The 23,726-nt window shown below is 40.6% G+C and overlaps 1 protein-coding gene across 1 annotated transcript; it reads right to left on the reverse strand.

The window, feature by feature from the left end:
• Positions 1-1,920: 1,920 nt before the first annotated feature.
• Positions 1,921-11,694, reverse strand: LOC149299949 (ras-related protein Rab-20-like). Its single transcript, XM_089485963.1, has 2 exons — positions 11,523-11,694; positions 1,921-2,423 (listed from the first exon to the last, which is right to left on the reverse strand). The coding sequence occupies exons 1-2, from the start codon at positions 11,692-11,694 to the stop codon at positions 1,921-1,923; spliced, it is 675 nt and encodes a 224-aa protein (XP_089342089.1).
• Positions 11,695-23,726: the final 12,032 nt, after the last annotated feature.

Genomic DNA, 23,726 nt, shown 5'->3' on the forward strand with positions numbered 1-23,726 from the left:
ATGACCGATTCCCCCATAAACCCCAGGAGGGTTGCACACTCCATCATGGGTATTCTCATCATTGTTCAAGATCCCCTTTAGACTTATTTCAGTAAGATAAGAAAAAAAACACAAAAGGTCTCAAACAGAAGATCACATAAATAGATGGACTATTTCAATAAAGCCCGATATATCCATCGTCTGGCGTCCAATGTTACCTTTCGGTTGTCATCATCCCAACACCACAGATGACTTCTTCATCCAGGTCTTCTCCTCTTGGGCTTGCATGACATACAAATAGACTTACCTATTACAGACTCCATCCCTACCCCTTTGGGATTGTGGACCCACATGTAAGGTATCAGGGTGTCTAGATCTTAAAAAAACATTTCATACGTCCCCTCTATTTGGACTATCAACTCATCTGAAAAAAATGAAACCTTTTTTCTGAAACTGGATCACATCCCACTTGCTAAACATATATGGTGGATCAATTTGTTGCCTGCGTTGGAGAGCCCATTAATTGGTTTGTTCAGTAAATGCCCCAGAGGTCCCCAGCTAAAAAAAAAACAAACATACAACGCTACAGAGAACTTGAAAGCAAGAGACCAACACATCATGGATTTTAGGACATCCCTACCACACATGTATGTGCCACCATGAAAGCAGTGATGAGCATTTGTAAATGTTTTCTATACAGGTTTCTGTACAGTACTACATGGGTATCATGGGAGGCATTTCATATTGGGTTGAAGACTGAATTTTTTGTAGCCCTTGTATGTGTTGAGTCCCAAACCTTTAGCACACATTATGGGATATTCAATTCCTTGAGTCTAGCTCGTTTTGCTATCCTTAGCAAATCCTTTCTAGAGATGGTTCTGAAAATGTGCACCTCTGTTTTGATCAACTTAAAAAAGGACAGTAATGTCCGACACTCCTACTATTTAGGAATACATTTTAAAAAAGGTACTACGCGAGTACTTTAAACACACATTATTCCAATGAATGCTTGAAGCAGATAGTACTCCTATTGAAATTAATGGCACCCAACCCTCCCTATAAAATACATTTTTTTTTAGATTTTATGAATTCCCTTCTCATTAACCCAAAAGACCAAACTGGATACCACATTAAGTATATCTTTCATGCAAGACTTAATCACTGACATAGAATACAAATCTCTTCGCAATGATAATTATAGAAATATAATTTATGTTAATCATTACAAACATTTATATTTACACATACACAATGCAAGGTATCATTACCAAGAACAACAAGACATGGGATGTTTGCATATGTCAATTTCAGGCTAAAGTAGAAAAGGTATATATATATTTAAAAAATTAAAAAAAAAAAAAAAAGATTTTTCACATTACACTGCTGTTACAACACTTCATGAATATTCTTCATGTATGATCTACTTGGAGAGGCTTAAATTAACCAATGCAATGTTGCATTCTATCAAAAACAAGAGTGAGTTCACTAATAACACGAGGGGAATTTATTGCACTCCTCTTACAGGTTCTTCATTTTGCATTTTTTTAAAATGTTACAGGCTAAACGTAATCACCTTTGTACTTTGCATGTAGGAAATTGAAAAAAGTACAATGTTTAAAGGTAAACAAAATTAATTCTGTTAGAGAAATCTACGAGGGAAATCAGTTGGGTATAATAAAGTGATCGTGTTAAGACATTGACACACAAATTTCATCTCATTTTCTGATTGTGTTCTTTTTAAATGGAAGGTTATTTATTTGGTTACATAGACAACATCCAGTCTTCAGCCAGTTTATACTATTACGCTGTCAGACGATCGACTAGTATGGTTGAGCTGCAACTTCCCAGGATTGTATGGCTCCATTAATCGCGGACAGTCAATCCACAATGTCTTAGTGACATCAGTACCTAGCCATGGTCTTGGCAAAAAGACTTGTATCATTAACAGCAACCACGTTTTGATTGCTTCTTGTGATTGCTTTCAGCAAGATTGACAGTATCCTGTGGTCTGTTTATTTTATTTTTAATAATCAATGGTACCACCATGTTAAAAACAGCTTCAAAAAGAGCATCAACATTGTAGCCGGTCTTGGCACTTGTCTCAAAGCACATTTTCTCTGCAATGGGGACACAGTTTTCATCCAACATCTTATACTTTATTATCCTCTTATATAAGGCAACAGCATCTTCTACTTGAACCTGTTTGCGGGCTTTGCTGGAAGGACGAGGATTTTCGCCTACTTCTCCTACATCGTAGTCATCAGTAAGGTCAACTTTGTTCCCGACAATTGCAAATATGCAGTCATCGCTGGCAGTGTCCGTCAGGCCCAGGAACCGTTCTTCAAGCTCCAAGAGGCTTTGCATGTTGCTAACATCATACATCATGATGATTGCAGAGGCTGCCCTGCAGTACATGGAACCAAGGCCATGAAACTGCTCCCGTCCTAGAACACATTAAAAAAGGATTACTTAATGCAACCAAAAGCCTATTTACAATTTTTCAGTCGGTACTATGTTTACCAAAACATCCAACTTTTACATAAAACAATATGTTATTTATCTCTGTGATAAATATAGGTCCCCTTCCATAATTAGCTGCCACTGCCCTGTTTGCAACTCAAGAAGTAAACTACTAGCATATACTTTTTTCTATCATTCTTTTTTTTTTTTAATGGGGTCCTGGGGGGCAGGGAAAGTGACTACTATCAGTACACCAGATGAAAATACCAGTTTTACATCAATATTTCCAGAAAGAATGTACATTGTGTAATCAAGTTAACAATCCTAAAAAAAGTGAAAACGTCAACAGAAAGGCTGTAATGCGCAACACAATTATCAGTGATACTTGTACGGGTCGGGACCAGCGTTTCCTCTAAGCTGTGCGCTTGTACATAGCTTTTTTAGAGAGCGCACACGTCCAAAAATTGTGCGCACAACAGTTTTTCCCCAAAAAAGAAAAAAAAAAAAATGTTGAAACTTTATGCGGCGCGGATATTGTGCGCACCAAATTTTTGCTGTGAAAATTTTTGCACACGCCAACTAAGAAAAATTAGATGGAACTAGGGCTGCAACAACTAATCGATAAAATCGATAATAAAATTCGTTGCCGACGAATTTCATTATCGATTAGTTGAATCGATTATTATCGATTATAAAATGAGGGTTTTTTCAGAGCAAACGCTCTGAAAAATACCCCTCATTATATAATCCGTTTAGTCTGACTCACAGCAGCAACTCCTACTTACCAGCCCCTCCCTGTAATCACTGTGACAACTTGCCCCGCCCCCTTCCTTCTCCCAGAAGGCCAGAACCACATGGCTGTGACACTCATCTAACTGTAAGTATAAAATTAATATTTGGGCTGCTGAAAGTTAGGGTAAGTGGGAGTTAATTTAGGGGCAGTTATGGTTAATGGGGTGTTTAGGGTTAATTTAGGGGAAGTTATGGTTAATGGGGTGTTTAGGGGCAGCTATGGTTAATGGGGTGTTTAGGGTTAATTTAGGAGCAGCTGTGGTTAATGGGGTGTTTGGGGTTAATTTGAGGCAGTTGTGGTTAATGGTATGTTTAAGGTTAATTTAGGGGCTGTTGTGGTTGACAGGGTCTTTAGGGTTAATTTAGGGGATGCTGTGGTTAATGGGGTGTTTAGGGTTAATTTAGGGGCAGTTATGGTTAATGGGGTGTTTAGGGTTAATTTAGGGTAGTTGTTTTGATGGGGTATTTAGAGTTAATTTAGGGGTAGTTATGGTTAATGGGGTGTTTAGGGTTAATTTAATGATGAGGACTGAGGGTTAATTTGATTAATTTAATAAAGTTAACTTAAGGTGCAGTTAGAGATAAAGGGGGGCCAAACTAAGGGGAATCTAAATCCTGGGGCAGTGAAGATTAACCCAGTACTTATTTAAAAAAGTATGATGTCAGTGTGATGTGAACGGGTCTGTGACTCTATGAGGGCACCATGAGATATCTGGGGGGTATAAGGCATATCAGGGGAGGACGGAGAGACATATCCGGGGGTATAAGGCATATACGGTATATAAGGCATATGTGGGGAGGGCAGTGTGGCATGTCTGGGGAGGACGGAGTGGTGTATCAGGGTGTATAAGGCATATCTGGGGCCACAGTGGCATATCTGGGGGTAGACTGGAGTGGCATATGTGGGGAGGGCAGCGTGGCATGTCTGGGAGGTAGTGTGGCATGTCTGGGGAGGATGGAGTGGTGTATCAGGGGGTATAAGGCGTATCAGGCACAGTGGCATATGTGGGGGTGGAGTGGCATATGTGGGAGGCAGCGTGCAGTGGCATATGTGGGATGCAGCGTGGAATGGTATATGTGGGAGGCAGCGTGGCATATGTGGGAGGCAGAGTGGAGTGGTATATGTGGGAGGCAGCGTGGAGTGGCACATGTGGGAGGCAGCGTGGCATATGTGGGAGGCAGCATGGCATATGTGGGAGGCAGCATGGCATATGTGGGAGGCAGCATGGCATATGTGGGAGGCAGCATGGCATATGTGGGAGGCAGCGTGGAGTGGCATATGTGGGAGGCAGCGTGGAGTGGCATATGTGGGAGGCAGCGTGGCGTGGCATATGTGGGAGGCAGCGTGGAGTGGCATATGTGGGAGGCAGCGTGGAGTGGCATATGTGGGAGGCAGCGTGGAGTGGTATATGTGGGAGGCAGCGTGGAGTGGTATATGTGGGAGGCAGCGGGGAGTGGAATATGTGGGAGGCAGCGGGGAGTGGAATATGTGGGAGGCAGCGGGGAGTGGAATATGTGGGAGGCAGCGTGGAGTGGCATATGTGGGAGGCAGCGTGGCGTGGCATATGTGGGAGGCAGCGTGGCAAGCCTGGGCTCAAACGTGCATAAATTGGGGGGGGCTGGTTGGGAAATAAAGACAAGAAATGTATTTTATCAAAGTTTTTTTTTATTCTGATGTTTGTATTTAACAATTTGTTTATTAAATTATTTTAAATAAATGAAAAATTTACATTCATTTTTTTATCCGATTAATCGAAAAAATAATCGGCCAACTAATCGATTATGAAAATAATCGTTAGTTGCAGCCCTAGATGGAACATTGGTCGGGACAAATATATTCCAACCTTACTAAACGCCTTTATTTTAAAATTGAGGGTGCAAAATCGACAAGGTATCCATGCTGCTGTAAACAAGTGTCATCGGCCACAGGTTCTGCATCATTTACATTACCCGATATTTGCAACAATGCGCGGTGTGTATGACAACCAAACCTTTTATTTAGCCTTAAGGGCTAATCGCAGTAAAATAGAAGTAAACATAGCTCAAGGATGTAAATGTCAGAAAAATTGCCTCCAGGGTGTACAATATCAATTATATTCCACAGTATGCTTTACTTTGGACAGCGTTTTGCTGTTTAGTTATGAAAAGCAGTTACTGAGCTCTTCTACTGCAATGACATACTACGTTACCTAAGTCTTAAGGAACTCAGCAAGTAGGTCGTTCCAAACATCTTGGATAACTAACCACAGTTGATCTGTGGATCTAGGGAGCCTCAGCTACTTCTCCCACTTCATGTAATCCTAGACAGATTTGATGTTGAGATGAGTGGTCTGTGGAACCCACACCATCATTTCTTGTTATAGTTCTTAATGACTTTGGTTGTATGTTTGGGGTCGTCTGAAGAATACATTTGGGGCCTCCCTAGTATTGCATGATGGACAAGTATCTGCTTGTATTTAGCATTTAGGAAACCATTAATTCTGACCAAGTCCCCAACTCCATTTGCAGAAATGCAGCCCCAAACTCGGAAGGAACCTCCACCATGCTTCACGGTTGCCTGCAAACACGCATTTTTGTACCGTTCTCCAGCCCTTCAGCTAAAACTGATACAGCTAAACACATTTTCTGCATCCCAATGCCTGTGTTCTCCTGAAAAGTCTTGCCATGGTGTATGACTTTTGACATTAAACTGTCTCCAGCAACCTCACCTTGCTAGTAAGTTTGGCTGTCCCTTACCCAGTTTTATTCCTCCTACACAGCCGTTTCACTTTTATTTATTCATCATGATTCAACATACACATAAAACAATGGATGCTGGTTTGAAGGCATAAGGGTGGTCACACCAAATATTAATTCGATTGAGATTTTTCTGTTGTTCACTCGCTTTGCATCTTGCTACGTGATAAAAGTAAACTTTTAACATATCTATTTTTGAAAGCATTCATTCTTTACAGCACACCTGCCTAAACCTTTGCACAGTACTGAGATTATGAGGAAAGGGCAATTACACAGTCTGAATATTTTGGGGTGTTCTATAAATTGCTTTGGTTGGATGCAAGACCGTTCTTGATTTGTAACAATGAACAGAATAAAGAGTAAGAGTTACAGAACTGACGCAGACTGAGGTTGTTCAAGCTTCCAAAACTCTACATATTTGTTCCATGACTATTCTGTCCTGGCAAGCTGTATAACTAACAATGACAATGTATATTGGAATCAGTATTACAATACCCAATTTTCCTTTAACCACAAAAAAAACAAAAATGCAACTGATCTAAATCACCACAAAACACACGTGGTTAGAGAGTTAGTAAAGCCCATCCATTCTTTCCTGAAGCCATGGACCAGAACGTAAAAAAACTAGACATAAAAGACTTTCAGCAAAATATGGAGAAAAGTATACATGTTCTACTTAAGGGGGAGCGTTTACTGTCTTTATAAACAATGCATATTATCACAATGGCTGAACCATTTAACCCACATAATATATGCAAGAGCTCCAGTAAACAAACAAGCCGCTAATTCTAAATTGCAGTGGGCTGAGAAATATTTGAGGTGGTGGGAAGGCATCTTAAAAATGTTTGTAACATGAGTAGCGTTACATGGTTCAATAATAGGGCACACACTAAAATTATAGTACAGCTTTCACTTGCCGTTACCAAAATGTTCTATTTGAAATCCACAGATTATATTAACGATTCATAAGCGAAGGCTAAATATGAATGTCCAGTATACTTTTACTGAAAAATATATAGGTAGGCAAATATATTAAGCAGCCATTTATAAATTGAGATTTAATAGGTTTCAAAATGAAAGGCTTATCAGTCTTATTGATATGGGCCAAATTAGGGCAGGCATTATCAGAGAAGTACGCATCTCTGCTTCAAATAAATATTAACATATGGGAGAGTCTAAATAGAGAATGTCAAAAAATAACATCAAGCATACTATATTCTGCAACAAAAGCCTTTACAAATAAAGGCCCGTGTGAAATTGTAACACTATATAAATGAAACTTGCCCTATAAACATTTCTCACTTAAGGAGTTGGCAGGAGAGTTGCGGTTTCATCACTAAAGGAAAAGTTGTAGTTTTAACTTATTTCACTATTCATTATGAAGGGTCAGCATGAGCAAGTATCTCCATTGTGAAGAGTTAAGCGAATGAAGAAATCTTGCATATTGAACCCCCTTAAAGGACCAGGGCATTTTTACACTATAGAACCAAAGCAATTTTTGAATGCCCATACAATACATATACATAGTAAAAATATATATGTATATATTAGCAGTTTTATAGGTATATTATTCACAGCTGGTATGAATGTGAAAAAATACCTAAATATATTTTATAACTCGCCCTGAGGGTTTAAGCCACCCTATATCATATATTACATTTTTTTTATTTTTTTTCAACCCCTATTTAATTCCTCACTAAACTACTCTATATAAAAAAAATCCACATATAAAAAAAAATAAACCCCTTGGGTTCAGGTAAATATGCATATATTTTTAACCTGGGTCTTGGGACTAACCAGCTAACTGCTCTTGTGATTGAGCAGTCATCTACAGCGGTGACCCCACCATCTCATTATCATGGGACCATTTTTTTTATTATTTGTTCTTTGGCAGATGTACCATATGGATCATTTTTCCTCTAGGCCCTAGGGACATCTTTTCATGACATACCTGGTATGTAATTGGTGGCAAAAGTGTTAGCTATACATTATACATGGTCAGTGAAGCTTTTCCTGCAGCAGTTCACTGGGGTTGGCTCCTAATAATGTATAATAAAGTGAAAGAGTGGAATAAAACCTCATTGAGGTTACGTTACGAAGGGTCAACCACAGTAAGCTTCTTCTCTAAGAAAAGGATTGGATGGCTCCATATAAAGCATAGTTAATTTAATAAGATTTTTTTGGATCATGACCACACTGATTATGCAGCACTTGCTCAGAAATTGGTATTCCAAGGGACGAGCCTTTAACATTGTGAATCCATCACGTTATAACTCTCCTGCCGACTCATACTAATTTGGTACAGGATTCTCAGGGAGACAATGGGTGAGTTTGAATGTACAAATATATCAAACTCAATCATCCCTGACCGCACTTCGACATTGTGATGATAAATGTCAACCATGACCGCTACATTTTAAAACACACACCAATTCAGTCTGAGTTACTAAGTATGCATCACAGCTGTTTCCAGACATTGCTGTGCCTACGGATCTAGAAGCACAAGCAGTGTATGATTTCAAGGATGTGGGGTTTGGCTGCATTTCTGCTGAGATCAGTACTAATGGGGAGAAAAATGCTGTTTGCAGTAGAATAGAAGAATTGTAAGAATATGCTGTTTACATTTTATAGCCTTATAATAATCCGACTGAAGGGACCAACTTCTTCTCCACAGTTCACAATCAGCACAAAATCACATTGTTTTATTACTTGAACTGCTCTGCCTGGCTAGGTAAGCAGTATGCTTGATGCACGAGTGACTTTTTGACCTGTTTGAGATCCCTTGTTCCTTTTATCGTAGCAATAAACTGAAAGGATGTCTCATGTTAACTGGACAGCTTAAATTGGGGTACATTTCTTCTGCATCATTTGTCTAGCTTTATGTTATTATGGGCTTACATCATTTACTGCAACTATGTTAACATTTGTTTTGAAAGTATTTAACATGCTACAAAACAAATCTAGGTTCCTTGTTTATAATCATGCCTGTCTAACTAGTCCTGCGAGAGATACTCGCCCAAAGCTGTCACATTTACCCCCAGCCATCGCAGAAACCAACTTAGGAGACCAGCAATGAGCTCAATTATTCAGAGCTGAATACAACATCACAACGACCTAGAGCTTTGGTATAACTCAGCGTACATTTTTTAAAGGATACAGTAGGTGGTAACTATACTCAATCGCACACAACAAATAACAGAGCGCTTAAAGCTCTTCATAGCAGTACTACTACTACTACTACTACATAACCACTTGTTTCATGTGCATTGCCCTCTTCATGAAGTAATATGGCAATATATTTCAGCAAACCTATTTCAATGTTTCTGCTTTCTTAATCACCAGTCTACTCACTACTTTGGAAAAAGCGGGCACATTGACAAAGGTCAGGTCTTAGCATCTAATAAATGTTGGGGTCACAAGTGCACATTGCATCTACACAGCTTTTTTTCTTTACCAATTATATTGAAACACTGGGAACAGCAGCTCAGTATAATCACACAACAACATTATTGCTTTTTTGTTGGAGCACTTAAACACAGAAATAGATGAGTTACTAGTTGTGAAACATTTTGAAAAAAATTACAGTTATTCCTTACATCATAGGACAATAAATTAAGAATATAAGGGTTTGATGGAAGTTCCCATTTAACATATTTGGTTTGGAAAGTAGCCCTACTTTGGACCCTATCTCCAGCTCATCTGAAGGCACATTAGACAAAAAAAAAACAAAACACCTCTCTCTTTCCATCTTTGGATCATTGAATGCTTCTGGATGTTCACAAGAAGCTAGCTGTATCTTTAAAAGAATATCAACAATTTCTCATGGGAAAGCATGACAAGCAGGTCCCAATGATGAAGGGAGCGGAAACACTGAGAAGGTTTTATCTGCTAAACTATTGAAGCCATGAACTGCCTGATGATGCTGCTTCTAGAAACTCATGCTTCAGGAAACAGTTACCAAGCAGAAAAGTTGAGGATTTACGTTCAACTATATCTGCCAAGGTCACACAGAAGACCGCGACACATTTGAACTCCTATTCCTGAAAAGATTTTACAAAAATGAACGGGAATCACACTTCCTTGCGCGATCCAGCTCAAACGTCAGCACTGCTGAAAACAGATATCATACAATGACTATTTTATTAAATGGCAATCCCATTGGTACACCACTGCAATGGCCCATGATGCGATGTCGGAGGTCACGCATACAGATGATTCATCTGCCATGAAACAAAACCAAAGGGACGAGGTCATTGTAGGACAGAGACATTTAGTTTAGAGATACACAAAACACTATATTTGAAGGAAAGACATAAGGCTGTATTTGAAATACCTGTAGTGACCAAGGAAGGGGTTTTCCTTATTCCAAGAACAACCCCAAAATTGGGAGTGTATACAGATACAAATGTTGTTAGAAATTTGGTTTGGATCTAGGAGCCAGCCAAAACAAATGTTTTTTGGGGTTTTTTTTTAAATCCATTTCATAAAAGGAATAATAAATAAGTGAAAACATGAATCCATTTTATAAGATGACAAATTTACTAGATACAATAAATAAATATTTCATGGGTAAGACACACACATGCTGGATTTATATGTTCACACACACACACACACACACACACACTACACAATCACACACGCTAACACCATACACAATAATGTACACTAACAATATTGTGACATAAATTCACAATAATGCCATACACTAACACACACACACACAACAACCATGTGCTAATACTTGCCAACCCCACACTCTTGGAAGCCATGCACCCGTGACATCCGCATGATTTATTTTCATCATGGCGACCTAGCGCCCAGGGTTTGTCGAGTACGAATGAGTGTGTGATAGAGATATATATATATATATATATATATATATATATATATATATAAATAAAAGATACTTCTGTTTTTAGCACTTTTCAGATCTTTACACAAATCAGTGTAGTGTCCAGATCTCTAGGTAGCATCCATGCTCGAATACTAGCTTCATAAGTCCCAGCGGATCATCATTAGTAGGCGATAATTCACACGAAACATAAAGGTAAGTGACTATTTACATTTAGCATGCGTTACGCAAAGCTTATACATATCATATACACAGGAAAGAAAAGAGTCAAAAACGTCTCCCGATTGTTCTACATATGCCAAGTAAAAAAACAATGTGCCCCAAGAAATAATAAGACATTCTTCAGACAACTTCAAAATCATGCCCAACAAAGCTCAGAAGCACAATTCACTAGCCACTTCCACCCAGCCTGGGCTAGCAAACAGAAGCACCTCATCTGACTGCGAATACGATCAGTAAATACAGCTGTGTTTCTGCCCTGAAGAACCCACAACTAGACAGCACACATGACTTGTGAAAGTTCTCTACTCAGCACAATGTGATGTGGGCTCCCTGCCTGTAAACATTAGCCTACTTTACACTCCTTATGCGCTTCTGCTGTTAACTTCTCTGCACCTGATCTACAAGAACACGTCAATCAGAAAGTCAGGTGACCCAGTGCCCACTATGCCCCCTGGGGTGCTTGCAGCACGGGCCTTACCTGCGGTGTCCCAGATGGAGATGTTGTAGGCCCCCCACTGTTTGAGATAGAAGGCCCCCCCGACTGTGCTGACGGTGTCCTGAAACCTCCTCTCCATGTACCGGTGCAGGAGAGACGTCTTCCCCACATTCATGTCCCCCAGTAACACCACCTTCACGTCTGGCTTCTTCATCCTGTACCCCGGGCGTGGTAGAAAGTCAGCTGCTCCCTAGAAGCCCGATTGCAAAGTCAGGGGCTGCGGAGACCGAAGCTGAGCGAACACCTCTCTGCCCATGAAAACCAGCAGCCGATTCCCCCCATCTACTCCTCAAACTTCGCTGCCGGTGGACGAGCGCTGCACACGCATAGCCTGGGCTCCAGTAGTTCCCCCACACGGGGTATCAGCGCACGCGGCACGGGTGTCTGTCACAGGGCGCTGCAACCCCACTTCTGAGCACTTTGCTAACTCGGAATAACAGAGACGGCGACTATCCAGGAAGTTTGTTCTAGGCCCCGCCCCAACGCTAGCCCCTCCCACTGTCCTGCAAAAGCAACTTGACTAGTATTCATTATTGTTTGGCTTAATCCGAATTCGGTGCGGGTTTCTTGTTAATGAGCATCCTGGTCCTTAATACTTTTTAATACGTTTGCCAACACTTTACTTCCTTGATAAATAAAGTTGCAGTGTTAAAGGTTAAATAATTTTGTTAAATGATTATACCGGTATATACTGTATGCACACACATATATATATATGTCTGGAAAGGGTGCCTATATCGGATAATTTTCGGCGGGGTCTTGTCAGGTTGACAAACCAGTTCCTTATAGGGGCAACCAGGCAAGAGTTGAGGAGCATAAGTGACTTTAAGTACAAGCTAGCTAAAAATAGTTGTGTTCTCCCCGCATGACTCAGACCCTACAGTATACGAGATGCCTAAATTTGTACGGGATCAGGTGAGCTTTTAGGTACATGTTTAGGTAGTGTTTTAGAACATCACGCCTTGCTGTAGATAAGGGCAGAAGACTTGCTCTTCTCTGTATGGATATAAAGCCGGCCACAATATACACTGTTCTTCGGGCCAAGTGAAGATATTGCAGAACGATCACACGCACCTTACGTTTATTACCTTTACTTACCAGCCGTACAGCAGGGGTGGCCCGAGGTTTAATATAACCAGGTGTACCAATGCAGATCAGTACGTGGAGGAGTGTATGTATCTGTGAGTAAATATACGTGTGCATTTTAATTGGCCAAAACAGTTAGGATGACAGGGTCCACTGCATTGAAGTATGGTACTGGGGTTTATTCACCAAAGTGAGAGCTGAAATGAGAATTCGCAGGAGCAGGGATGTGCGATAAGTGACTGACCTGGGCCAGACACTCTACAGTGGCAGCCATCTTGGATTCACCCACTTCCAGTTTTCCGTTTGGCGCTCCTGAGGCTCATAAATAAAAGGGGGCGCTCTAAACACAACATTCTCTTCCTGCCCGGGCTGACAGAAAGGATCAGAAAGAGGGTTTTGGTTCCAATTTCTTGACTTCACTATTCATTATCACCATACCTGGGAACTCTCCGGGTGAGCGCTGCGCCTCCGCTTCTCCGGGTCGCGGGGTCTTGACACGCCCCGCTCCGCACCCATTTTTTCCCTTAAACGGGGGTGTTTCCCGCTGCCCTCAGCGGGAACGGCCCTGACATCAGCGGGAACACCTCCGACATCAGCGGGACCGCCCACCACACCAGCAGGACCACCCACTGACATCACCGGGACTGCCCACCGTCATCAGCGGGACCGCCCACCGACATCAGTGTGCAGTCCTGGGCGCGTCCCGCAAGGGAAGGCTCCGGGTAGCCGTAGCCGAGAAGTTCCCAGGTATGATTATCAAGGTCCAACCCCAACATGCTTCTGCTGCAGGAAGAGCTTGGTTGGCCCTGCATAATGTATAGTTAGTCAGTGAGATGTCATTTGCAGGTGCGCAGTATCAGTGAGGGAGGATGATTGTCACACGTCGCAGGACCCGATCAGATCACCGCTTCGTGGGACAGGTGAGTCCCTCTCACCTGGACCAGTCAGACTGCTGGGGCCCTGAAGCAAGTTCTCTGTGTGCTCCGCCATTAATCCAGCCCTGTTTGCAGCTATATAAAGCAGTATATTCAATATACTTTTTATCACCATAATCCAGTACTACAATCCACCAGGGTTCCATGATCCTTTTATCTACAATCAGACAATTTAATCACCTCAGATTACATGGAAAGCACTCAATGCTGATTTTTACAGGCACCCGGTATCCTTTTCAGGTTAAACTTGGCAAGTTTTGTAATTAAAAGATATTATTTTATTAACTGTGACCCAGTTAGAGATTTCTATTTCGTCATTGAGATGCACCAAACCTTAAAAAAACATTAGCCAACTCTTTGTGTCAGCCAGTGAAGAATTAACCGGGAAGAGGAGAACAACCCTGATGAAAAAATCTGCCTTCGTATGCTTAATGTAATTTTAGGAGTCAATCCTAACAATGACTTCATCTAGATATGGGAGCTTGAGCAGAGTCGGCCAAGTGGAGTGTTATAAAGTAATAATATGGATGAATGTCAAGTAGTAACAAGCATGCTGCTGGATGACGTAAACAAATCTAATCCAGGGATTTTTAGTGACTTTATGCAGCAGCTTGGAAAATGTTTGCCTTTCTTCTCTGCTTTATAGAGAATTAGGAGTGGGTGCACAGTCACGGAATGCACAAGCCTGAACATCTCGGACCACAGTGTCCACAGAAAACAAGTTGAAAAAGAGGACAGCCTTCTCCAAACCAACATCAAAAATGGATAACCAGATAGCAGTTGATTCCTTTGGGCCATCTCCCCATAACCAGACATGCTAGGAGTACAGTGAATGACACTTATCTGACAGGTTGTGCTTCTAAATTCGAAATACTTTATAGCAAGGTAAAATCAATAATACCAAAAGGCATTCCCTTCATGTTTGGGTTTGCACATATTAACCCTTAGAACCTCAAAACTGGGCTTAGAGTGCCAACAATGTACACTGTAAGTAGTGGAATTATTAGGGCTGTATGTAATGATAAAGTGTAGTGGTTCATCAGCAGCCCCCCTTACTGCTCCTGGCAGAGGTCTCACATGTTCCAGTGTACAAGAGAGACTTCTGTTAATAGACACTCCAGCCTTATTTTCACTTTTAGCTTTTCGTGGACTCCAGTGCGATTTACTGCATGCAAATTGATGCCAGCATTCTAGACGATTATTTCATTAACTCCTCCCCCAGCTACTTCTACTGAAATACTGAGCATACATTGGTATGTTTTTTGCACATGCTCAGAAGAACTCTTAGTCAATGGGAGCTAAGCTTCAAATAAATCAGTATGCTATCTGAACATTAATGTTTTACTACAATTCATGTGGTAGGCTGTTGCTTCAATGACATAAATGGGAATGCACATGAGTATATTTAAGAAGCATACATTCTAATGCATCCTGATTTCATTGAAGGCAGCCAGGGTAGATTGAGGTCTCATTTTGTACTTCCAAAAGCTAAAGGATGCATGCTCCAGTTTGCATGCAACACATTTTAATAGTTTTTGCTCCGTAAACCCTTCCATCTCAAGGAATAGAAAAGGGAATAAAATGGGGTTATATTATAGTCCAACATTTAGTATGAATAACACATTAAAAATGAAAATATTTGAAAAAGCATGTCTGTTTTCCAAGCTTGAAATTTTTTAATTTTATTTTGTGAAGCCTATGTCTTATTTGGCACTGTTTGGTAGCCCACCAGGTCAAAATACCCCTATAAAAATATATATTTTTTGGAGAGAAGAAATCCCAGGGCATTTCAGTAGGTAGCTTTGGACACTTATCACGCAACCAGTTGGTTACTGTATCATTAATTGTCACTGCTTTTTCACCAACCTTTCCGTGTTTGCACAGATTACATGCAACTACAGAGAAACTGCCAAACTGTATTCAGCTGCATCTCCAGATTACAGAAATACCCCACATGCATAGGTTTTTATGAGTTTCTTCTGAGACTATTCTCAATAATGTTTGTTCAATTTTCTATGTATCTTCTGTTAGTAGTGGTTGTCATTTATAATTGTGCAGATTCCCTATAGTGTAGGGTGATACAGTAGGTATAGCTCCATACCACCCTACACTCGAGGGAATCTCATTTTTTTTCCCGATGTTCTTGTAATTAAAATGTTAAGCAGCCCTGGTATACATATGTATCCTAGTTCACTTGTGATCTTAATTATACAAGAAATGTACTTTACAGCTTTACTTTAAATGAGATGCGGAATAGAAAAAAGTCCTGAGAGAACCACAGTGAATCAATTTTCTCATATTAGAAAGATTAAATCTGGCATGTTTAATTAACTTGCTTAGGCAACACATACTGCATAAAATAATTATACCAGCTGGGATTTGACACAGTTTTGCATATCTGAGAGATTTATTTTGTACATGCTAATAAAAGGTGCAGTTTAACCCTTTAAATGTTGTGAAAAAATTTTTGTAAAGTTAGAATGCTTTAAAAAATAGATATGGTTTATTTTTATCAGTTAACAAAAGGCAAAGTGAATGACCACCCTTTGCTTTCAAACCAGCATCAATTCTTGCACCTAGTAGGTTCCAAACATCTTGGGGAACTAACCACAGTTCTGTGGATTTAACCCCTTCAGGACCGGGACGTACCTGGTACTTCCATACGTCACCGCCAGACCGGGATGTACCAGGTACAGCGTCCCTATGGACGCTGGGATCGCGAGGGGCGGCAGCTACTGACCGCTGGGTGTCCCCAGCGATCCGTAGCAGCCACTCTCCCCTCCACTCAAAATATTTAAATAAAACGGCGGTCTTCAAGGGAAGACGCAGTTAGAGGACAGTCCTGAAGTGGTTAAGCAGCCTCAACTGTTTCTCTCTCTCTCTTCATGTAATCCCAGACAGACTCAATGATTTTGAGATCCATGGAAGCACATGTAAATTTATATTTGTAATATGGATTGTAACGATGGGCTTCTGAGTGGTCTTGCCCTGGGATGAAAGGTTTTAGCCTGCACCTACCTATATCACAAGTACATGGTGCGTGCTACTACTAATACAGCCCCAAGAAGGAGATGACAGAAAGGTGATAATATCCTTATCCCAAGCTCATATTAGCAGAACTAGTGAAGTTACTTGGTTTTACACCAAACTAAAGTTTGAGATCATGCAAAGAGGAACAAAACCCATTTCCATTTGCTGGGGGCATCACTCTTCAAACATAGAAAGTGACGGCAGATAAGAACCAGTAGGCCCATCCAGTCTGCCCAACCTCTGAGTACTTTCCTTTAGTACTTGCCCTTTTCCTATATCTAGCTTGGCCTTATGCCTATCCCATGCTTGCTTAACCCCTTCGTGACAGGCTGATTTTACTTTTTTTGTACCCTTCGTGACAATGGCCGTTTTAACATTTCTGCGCTGCTCGCGTTTAGCTGTAATTTTCTTCTTTCCCGTTTACTGAACCCACACACATTAGATATTGTTTTTTTCAGGACAAGAAGGGCTTTCTTTAGATGACATTGTTTTGATTGTATCATATTATTTACTATTAAAAAAAAGTATAAAATATGGTGAAAAATTTTGAAGAAAATGACTGTTTCTAACTTTTAGTTGAAAAATCTTTTACTCATCTATAAAAGGTAATAAAAAAACCTGCTAAATAAATTCTACTATTTGTCCTGAGTTTAGAAATACCCAATGTTTTTATGTTTTTTTGCTTTTTTCTGCACGTTATGGGGTAATAAGTACAAGTAGCGTTTTGCTATTTCAAAGCCATTTTTTCCAAATCTGGTAATTCTTCCCTCCATGTGCCATTTCGGGTATCTTTGAAGCCGGCCAATGCAATTTACCCCATCAAATCATATATTTTTGAAAACTAGACAGCCCAGGGTATTCCAAATGCTAGTATTTTACCCTTTCCAAGCACTAATTCTACCATCAGCCTTTGTCAAACTTTATGGTAGTCATTTTTTTGCATTTGTTTTTTCACACACATTTTACTTTAGGTATGAATAAACAGGTTCTGGTATATGTCACTATCAAAAAACACCCCAATATGTGTTTAGCAACATCTCCTGAGTACAGCGATACCTCCCATGAATGATTTTGCCTGGCTGTTTGGGGGCAAAAGGGCCACATTTGGGGCATGCACATTTTTCAATGTTGAACTTTGGCATTTGGGGATCCACTGCCGATGCCCTATTTGGTACATCTTTGAGCTGGGCCATTTCAGTATGCCCAATAAAGCCATATATTTTTGAAAACTAGACACCCCAGGGTATTTCAAATGCTAGTATTTTAACTCTTTCCATGCACCATATCTACCACCAGTCTTTGTCAAACTTTGTGGTAGTCATTTTTTTGCATTTGTTTTGTCACACACATTTTACTTCAGGTATGAATTAAAAAGTTCTCGTATATGTCACTATCACAAAACACCCCAATATGTGTTCAGCAACATCTCCTGAGCGCGGTGATACCCCACATGAATGATATTGCCTGGCTGTTTGGGGGCAAAAGGGCCACATTTGAACTTTGGCATTTGGGGATCCACTGCCCATGCCCTATTTGGTACATCTTTGAGCCGGGCCATTTCAGTGTGCCCAACAAAACCATATATTTTTGAAATCTAGACACCCCAGGGTATTTTAAATGCTGGTATTTTAACTCTTTGCATGCACACATTTTACCACCAGCATTTTTTTTTAAGTTTGCAGTAGTATTTATTGTGTGTATTTTTCCCACACACACCTACTTTATGTATGAATTTACAGCTCCTGGTATATGCCGCTTTGACACGACACCCCAATATGTGTTCAGCAACATCTCCTGAGTACAGTAATACCCCACATGCATGGGTTTGTCATTTTTGGGGCGAACTAAAAGGCCACATTTGGTACGTGTGCATTTTTGTAATTGGAAATTAGATGTGTGGCCATCCTTCCCCCCCCCCGTGTTAATTGGGACCTTGTTGAACCCGGCCCATTCAATTTACCCCATCAAATCATACATTTTTTAAAAGTAGACACCCCATGGGCATTTAATATGCCAGTATTTTAACTCTTTCCATGCGAGAATTGTTTTAAGATAATATGCTAATTTTAGGACTTGCTCACAAAAATATATTTTTTATATATATATATATATATTTAAATTTTTTTTGCCTTTTTAAAAAAAAAAATTTAACATTTTTTTCAACTTGAAGGTTCCCCTGATAGTGACATCAGTGGGAAATTATTTTTACATTTTACTGTTTTTTTACATTTTTTTTCTAATTATTATTAATTTTATTTTATTTTTAATTTATTTTTACTAATCACACTGTGATTAGAAAGCTGAGCTCCATTGACTTGCATGGTTGAATGCAGTACCTGTATTCAACCTGCCAGTGGAGCCAGAGTTCTCTAGCGGGTCTGGAGACCATCTAGCGAACTTTTTCGTCTTTATTGTTTTTTTTCCCCGGGCCGCCGCCATCTTGCAGATGGCGAAGATCACCAGCAGCTGCGGCTGTGACCGCTCTCCTAAATGCCTCCTAAACGCTTTTAAAACGGGCGTCCGCCGCCATACAAAGTATGGCGGATGTTGACGCCCCGGGGAGGGGCCAGAGATCGCTTTCTGCACCCGTTTAAAGACGTGCCGGTCCTGGCACGTCAATTGTCGTTAACGACTTGAATTTCGGTGACGTGCCCGGACCGGCAATTGTCATCAAGGGGTTAAATGACCTTACTGTATTAACATCTACCACTTCTGCTGGAAGGCTATTCCATGCATCCACTACCCTTTCCGTAAAGTAATATTTTCTAATGTTACCATTAAACCTTTGCCCCTCTAGTTTATGCTTGTGTCCTCTTGTTGTGGTAGTATTTCTCCTTTTAAATAAACTATCTTCCTTTACCTTGTTGATTCCCTTTAAGTATTTAAATGTTTCTATCACATCCCCCCTGTCACGTCTTTTTTTTCCCAGGATATATAGGTTAAGATCCTTTAACCTGTCCTGGTAAGGTTTATCTTGTAATCCATAAACCATTTTAGTAGCCCTTCTCTGCACTTTCTCCAACATTTCTATATCCTTCTGGAGATACGGTCTCCAGCACTGTACACAATACTTCAAGTGAGGTCTCACCAGTGATCTGTACAACGGCATGAGCACTTCCCTCTTTCTACTGCTAATACCTCTCGCTATACAACCAAGCATTCTGCTAGCATTACCTGCTGCGCTACTGCATTGTCTGCCTACCTTTAAATCCTCAGAAATAATTACCCCTAAATCCCTTTCCTCACGCATTGAGGTTAGGACAGTACCAAATATTCTATACTCTGCCCTTGGGTTTTATGCCCCAGGTGCATTACAAACTAAGAAACAATGACAAAATCTAATAAAGGTTGGTTCAATAACCACAAGATAACATTGTGCACTGCAGTGATTGCCCTGGCCAGTCACCCCCTGGACTGGCACATGCAAAGAATGGACCTACTTTAAGTATACTGGGCACTGAATGGAGGGGTTGAAATATATATGAGTTGGTTGGGCTGAGCGTAGTAGTTCACTGTGACAGCATAAGCTTCTAGTAACATAGGTGCTGTGGAGCTCATTGTTTCAAAAAGTAATTTACATTCCTCTAGCACTCAAAGGACTAATTGCATTTAGTGAGAACAAACTGTGACTTTGCATATTATGCAGAATCTGATTTAAGGAAACGCTGCTGTTTCTGGTATGCTAATAACATACTGAACTGTAAAGTTGAATAAGATTATGTTAGAATATGAATGGAACCGTCTCGCTTTCTGTATTAATCTGTTACCGGAGTTCATTTCAGGATACAATATGCAGCGCTTGCTACAGTTGCCTGTCAGTTTTGTTCTTTGTAAAATCCTCAGTCTAGCCTAAGGGGGTCAAGCTATCTGCGTGTGTGATAGCAACATTATTTTACTAAAATGATACAGTTTCAGGTCCTATCAGCACAGAGAGGTTTTATATACAATCCTCCAGTAAAAACAGTACGGGCAGCAGAGACTTAACAAAAAAAAGATATTTTAGAAAGTAAATGAAGAATAGGGATGAAAGCAGTCCTGGCACTTTAAGGCCATCGACCACTAAATGACACCTGATGGACAGAGGCGTTTTTAAGTCTAACGACTGATAAATTTTGAGTCTTTACGTCAGAAACAACAGGCAGACTAGATGGGCCAAATGGTTCCCCTGATGTCAAAGTCAATGTTTCTGCACACATGGTTGCACACTACACTGTTATTGTTTTTCTTTTTGGACTGTTCCCAGTGCAGTATGCCTCGAGATCCCTTTGGGGGCCTCTCATTATTATTATTATTATTATCCTTTATTTATATAGCGCCAACAGTTTACGCAGCGCTTAATACAATACATAAATTCAAGGGATATGACAAGACAAGAATTGACAGACTAAGACAAACCGATACATTTGGTGGAGAGAGCCCTGCTCGCAAGCTTACACATTTTTGATGCTAGGGAAGTCATGGTGACATCACTGGGCTCCCCCCCCAAAAAAATATATTTTTAATTTAATTAGTAGATTGACATTTATATGTAATTTTCCCCTATTTTTTGGAAAAGGAGAAATGCTTTGTTTCTCCATCTCTTTTTCCTGATCTGTACTGAACAGCAAACAGGGCTCCATAGCCTAGCTATGTAATATGTGCGGTTTGCCAGCAGGAGGGGCAATGGGAGAGTTCGGCAAGGCTGGAGTGAACTTCCAGTGGGTGTCAGCACTAACACCTACGATGACAGATGAGTGGCAGACCGGGTCTCGCTAGCAGATAATACAGGTTCTGCCTCATACTGCTGCAAATCTTCACTTAAAATGATAGGTCGACAGGCACAAGATATAGGTAGCTTTAATTAATGAATTAACTTAACACTAAAAACCTGTAAATACACAACAAAAAATCACCACTAGATAGCAGCACAGCATACGGAGGCCTATTTATCACCCGCACGGGGCGTTTGAGATCTATATATAGCTGCTGCCTGCTTGCCTTTGGGTGATCAGAGCCCGGTATTACATCCGGTATTTTACAGAAGACTAAGGATTTGGGGGGCATCAGAAACATTATTTGCCCTGGGCACACAGAGTCGGATTACCATTTCGGATACATTAACATAATGCAGCTAACTAGCCCGGCAAATCAACGTATACGGCATTCAAATAATTTAAGAATGCCGCAAAAAACCCCGCATCACCTTATGGCGTCCGCCGCTCAGGAGTCCCTACACAGATCTAACACAGTTCATTAGCCTCGCGAACTGTCACTTGTGGAAATGATAGTGAAAGGGCATTCCTCGTCTGTTTTGAATTGCAGAGTATTAAACACGACAGGTAACACGGACCAGCAGTAGACGTATAGAGTGCGTAGTTTAATTTGCCTGAACACCACCATTCTACGCGCTCCTAGGAATTGGCTCCATTTAAATGGCCCCTGCGTTAGAGACAATTTTGAACGATCACTGTAACGCTTCCGAGGCTTGTTTTCGTGTAGTGGGAGGAGCGTAGCTTTCTGATTGGCTATGTCTGCTGTCACTTAGCTGGATGAAAGCTGCTGTCAGTTCGTCCTCCCGGAAGTTCCACCAATGATCGGTGCTCGGTGCGCAGCGTTAGGTAAGAGGTGGTGGACAGGGCATGGCGGTCTGCGGCTCCCTCAGTGCCTGGGTAGCAGTGGCCACCACGGGGGTCTTAGCTGCTATTTTGCTGTACTGTCTACAGGAAGCAGGTACCTCCCTGGCAGCTGCGTTTAATACAGCAACTTGAATCAAAGTAGGAAACTACTGGGCGAAGGTGCAGCTCAGCGCCTCGATTCTCATTCACTGCTATTGTCTGCAACGATTTATAATTGGAATCTGCTGCTTTTATCCTAATTATTTGAAATAATGAATAAACCACTACCTGCTACCTTATAATATAAATACAAGAAATCCCCAAAGGCTCTCATTGCAGCCATATCAATAACTTATTGCATATTGGTTGGCACTTGATTTGTTCTACAAATAGCCCTAGACAGCAAAACCACTGTTCCAAGTATATGGAACAGAAGGAGGAAATAGCATTATTTTATTTACTTTAATAATTAATGTTATTATTTAAACTAGAGAGGTATCTGACATAGGTTGGGCTGTATGTGAAGAGAAACCATACAATAAGGCAGACCCTTGAGCCCAGATCAGGAATAGGTTTGGCACCTCAATGGAAGATAAGTTCTAGCAAGCCTGCTTTTGGTATGAAATCTACAAATTTCATGTTACTTACAAAGTTAGCCATAAATCAGGGCATTTTTTAATAATAACAAACTAACATTACTGTTAAAATCCCCGTATAATGAAATAATCCTATGAGTATTACCAAAATGTAAAGTATACTTTACATTAAGAGTGTAATGCTACGTTACATTGCAAAAAAAATGCAAAATCCCCCCCCCCATCGACTTTTTTTCGCAATACAAAATTCTTAAGTACTATATAGACTGGTTTGGCTGTAATTGCTTTTTTATTATCTTTTTTAATTTAGATATTTTCTAACATGCTTAATTTAATGGAACTGTCTTTTGGGTATTTTTTTCTGTAAGGGAAATTCTAATAATGATTTACAAGATAATGGAACTGTTTCAAAGATAAAGGAAGATGTATAGGTGTATTTACTAGCCCTGGAATTTGAACATTTCAACTGCCTGACATTATTATGATTATGAAATGTTAGTCTTTTCGTGTATCAAGGACTCATATGGCTTTAGGACAGAGTTTAAATATTCATCTTGCCTGCAGTCTCCCAAGTTAGTGAATACACACAGAGTTAAAATTGATGAGGAGTGTCTAGACACTGTCTCACTACCTTCTTTGCCCAAGCGCTTCCGTGTCCCCATCTTCTTTTCCGCAGTTACGCATATTCTCTTGCAACCTCTTGTTCTTCTGTCGTTTTTTTTGTCCGCTTCTCCCTGTTATCAGCTCCGTTAACCAGGTCTCCCAGAGCACTTACACAAAAGGGGAGAGCCTCCGCGCACACCGTCTCCCCTGATTGGAGGATCGGGGGAGAGGTTGTCCCCGTGGTGTGCGCCATGGCTCTGTCCTTATGTGGAAGTGCTCCAAGAGGCCAGAATATTGGACAGTTTCTTTACCTCTCTTTCTCGTTGAATCCGTCTGCATTAT

This window comes from Sceloporus occidentalis, unplaced genomic scaffold (assembly GCF_023333645.1).
Source record: "Sceloporus occidentalis isolate IW3139 unplaced genomic scaffold, rSceOcc1.0.p SCAF_27, whole genome shotgun sequence".
In the NCBI taxonomy this organism is placed as follows: domain Eukaryota; kingdom Metazoa; phylum Chordata; class Lepidosauria; order Squamata; family Phrynosomatidae; genus Sceloporus; species Sceloporus occidentalis.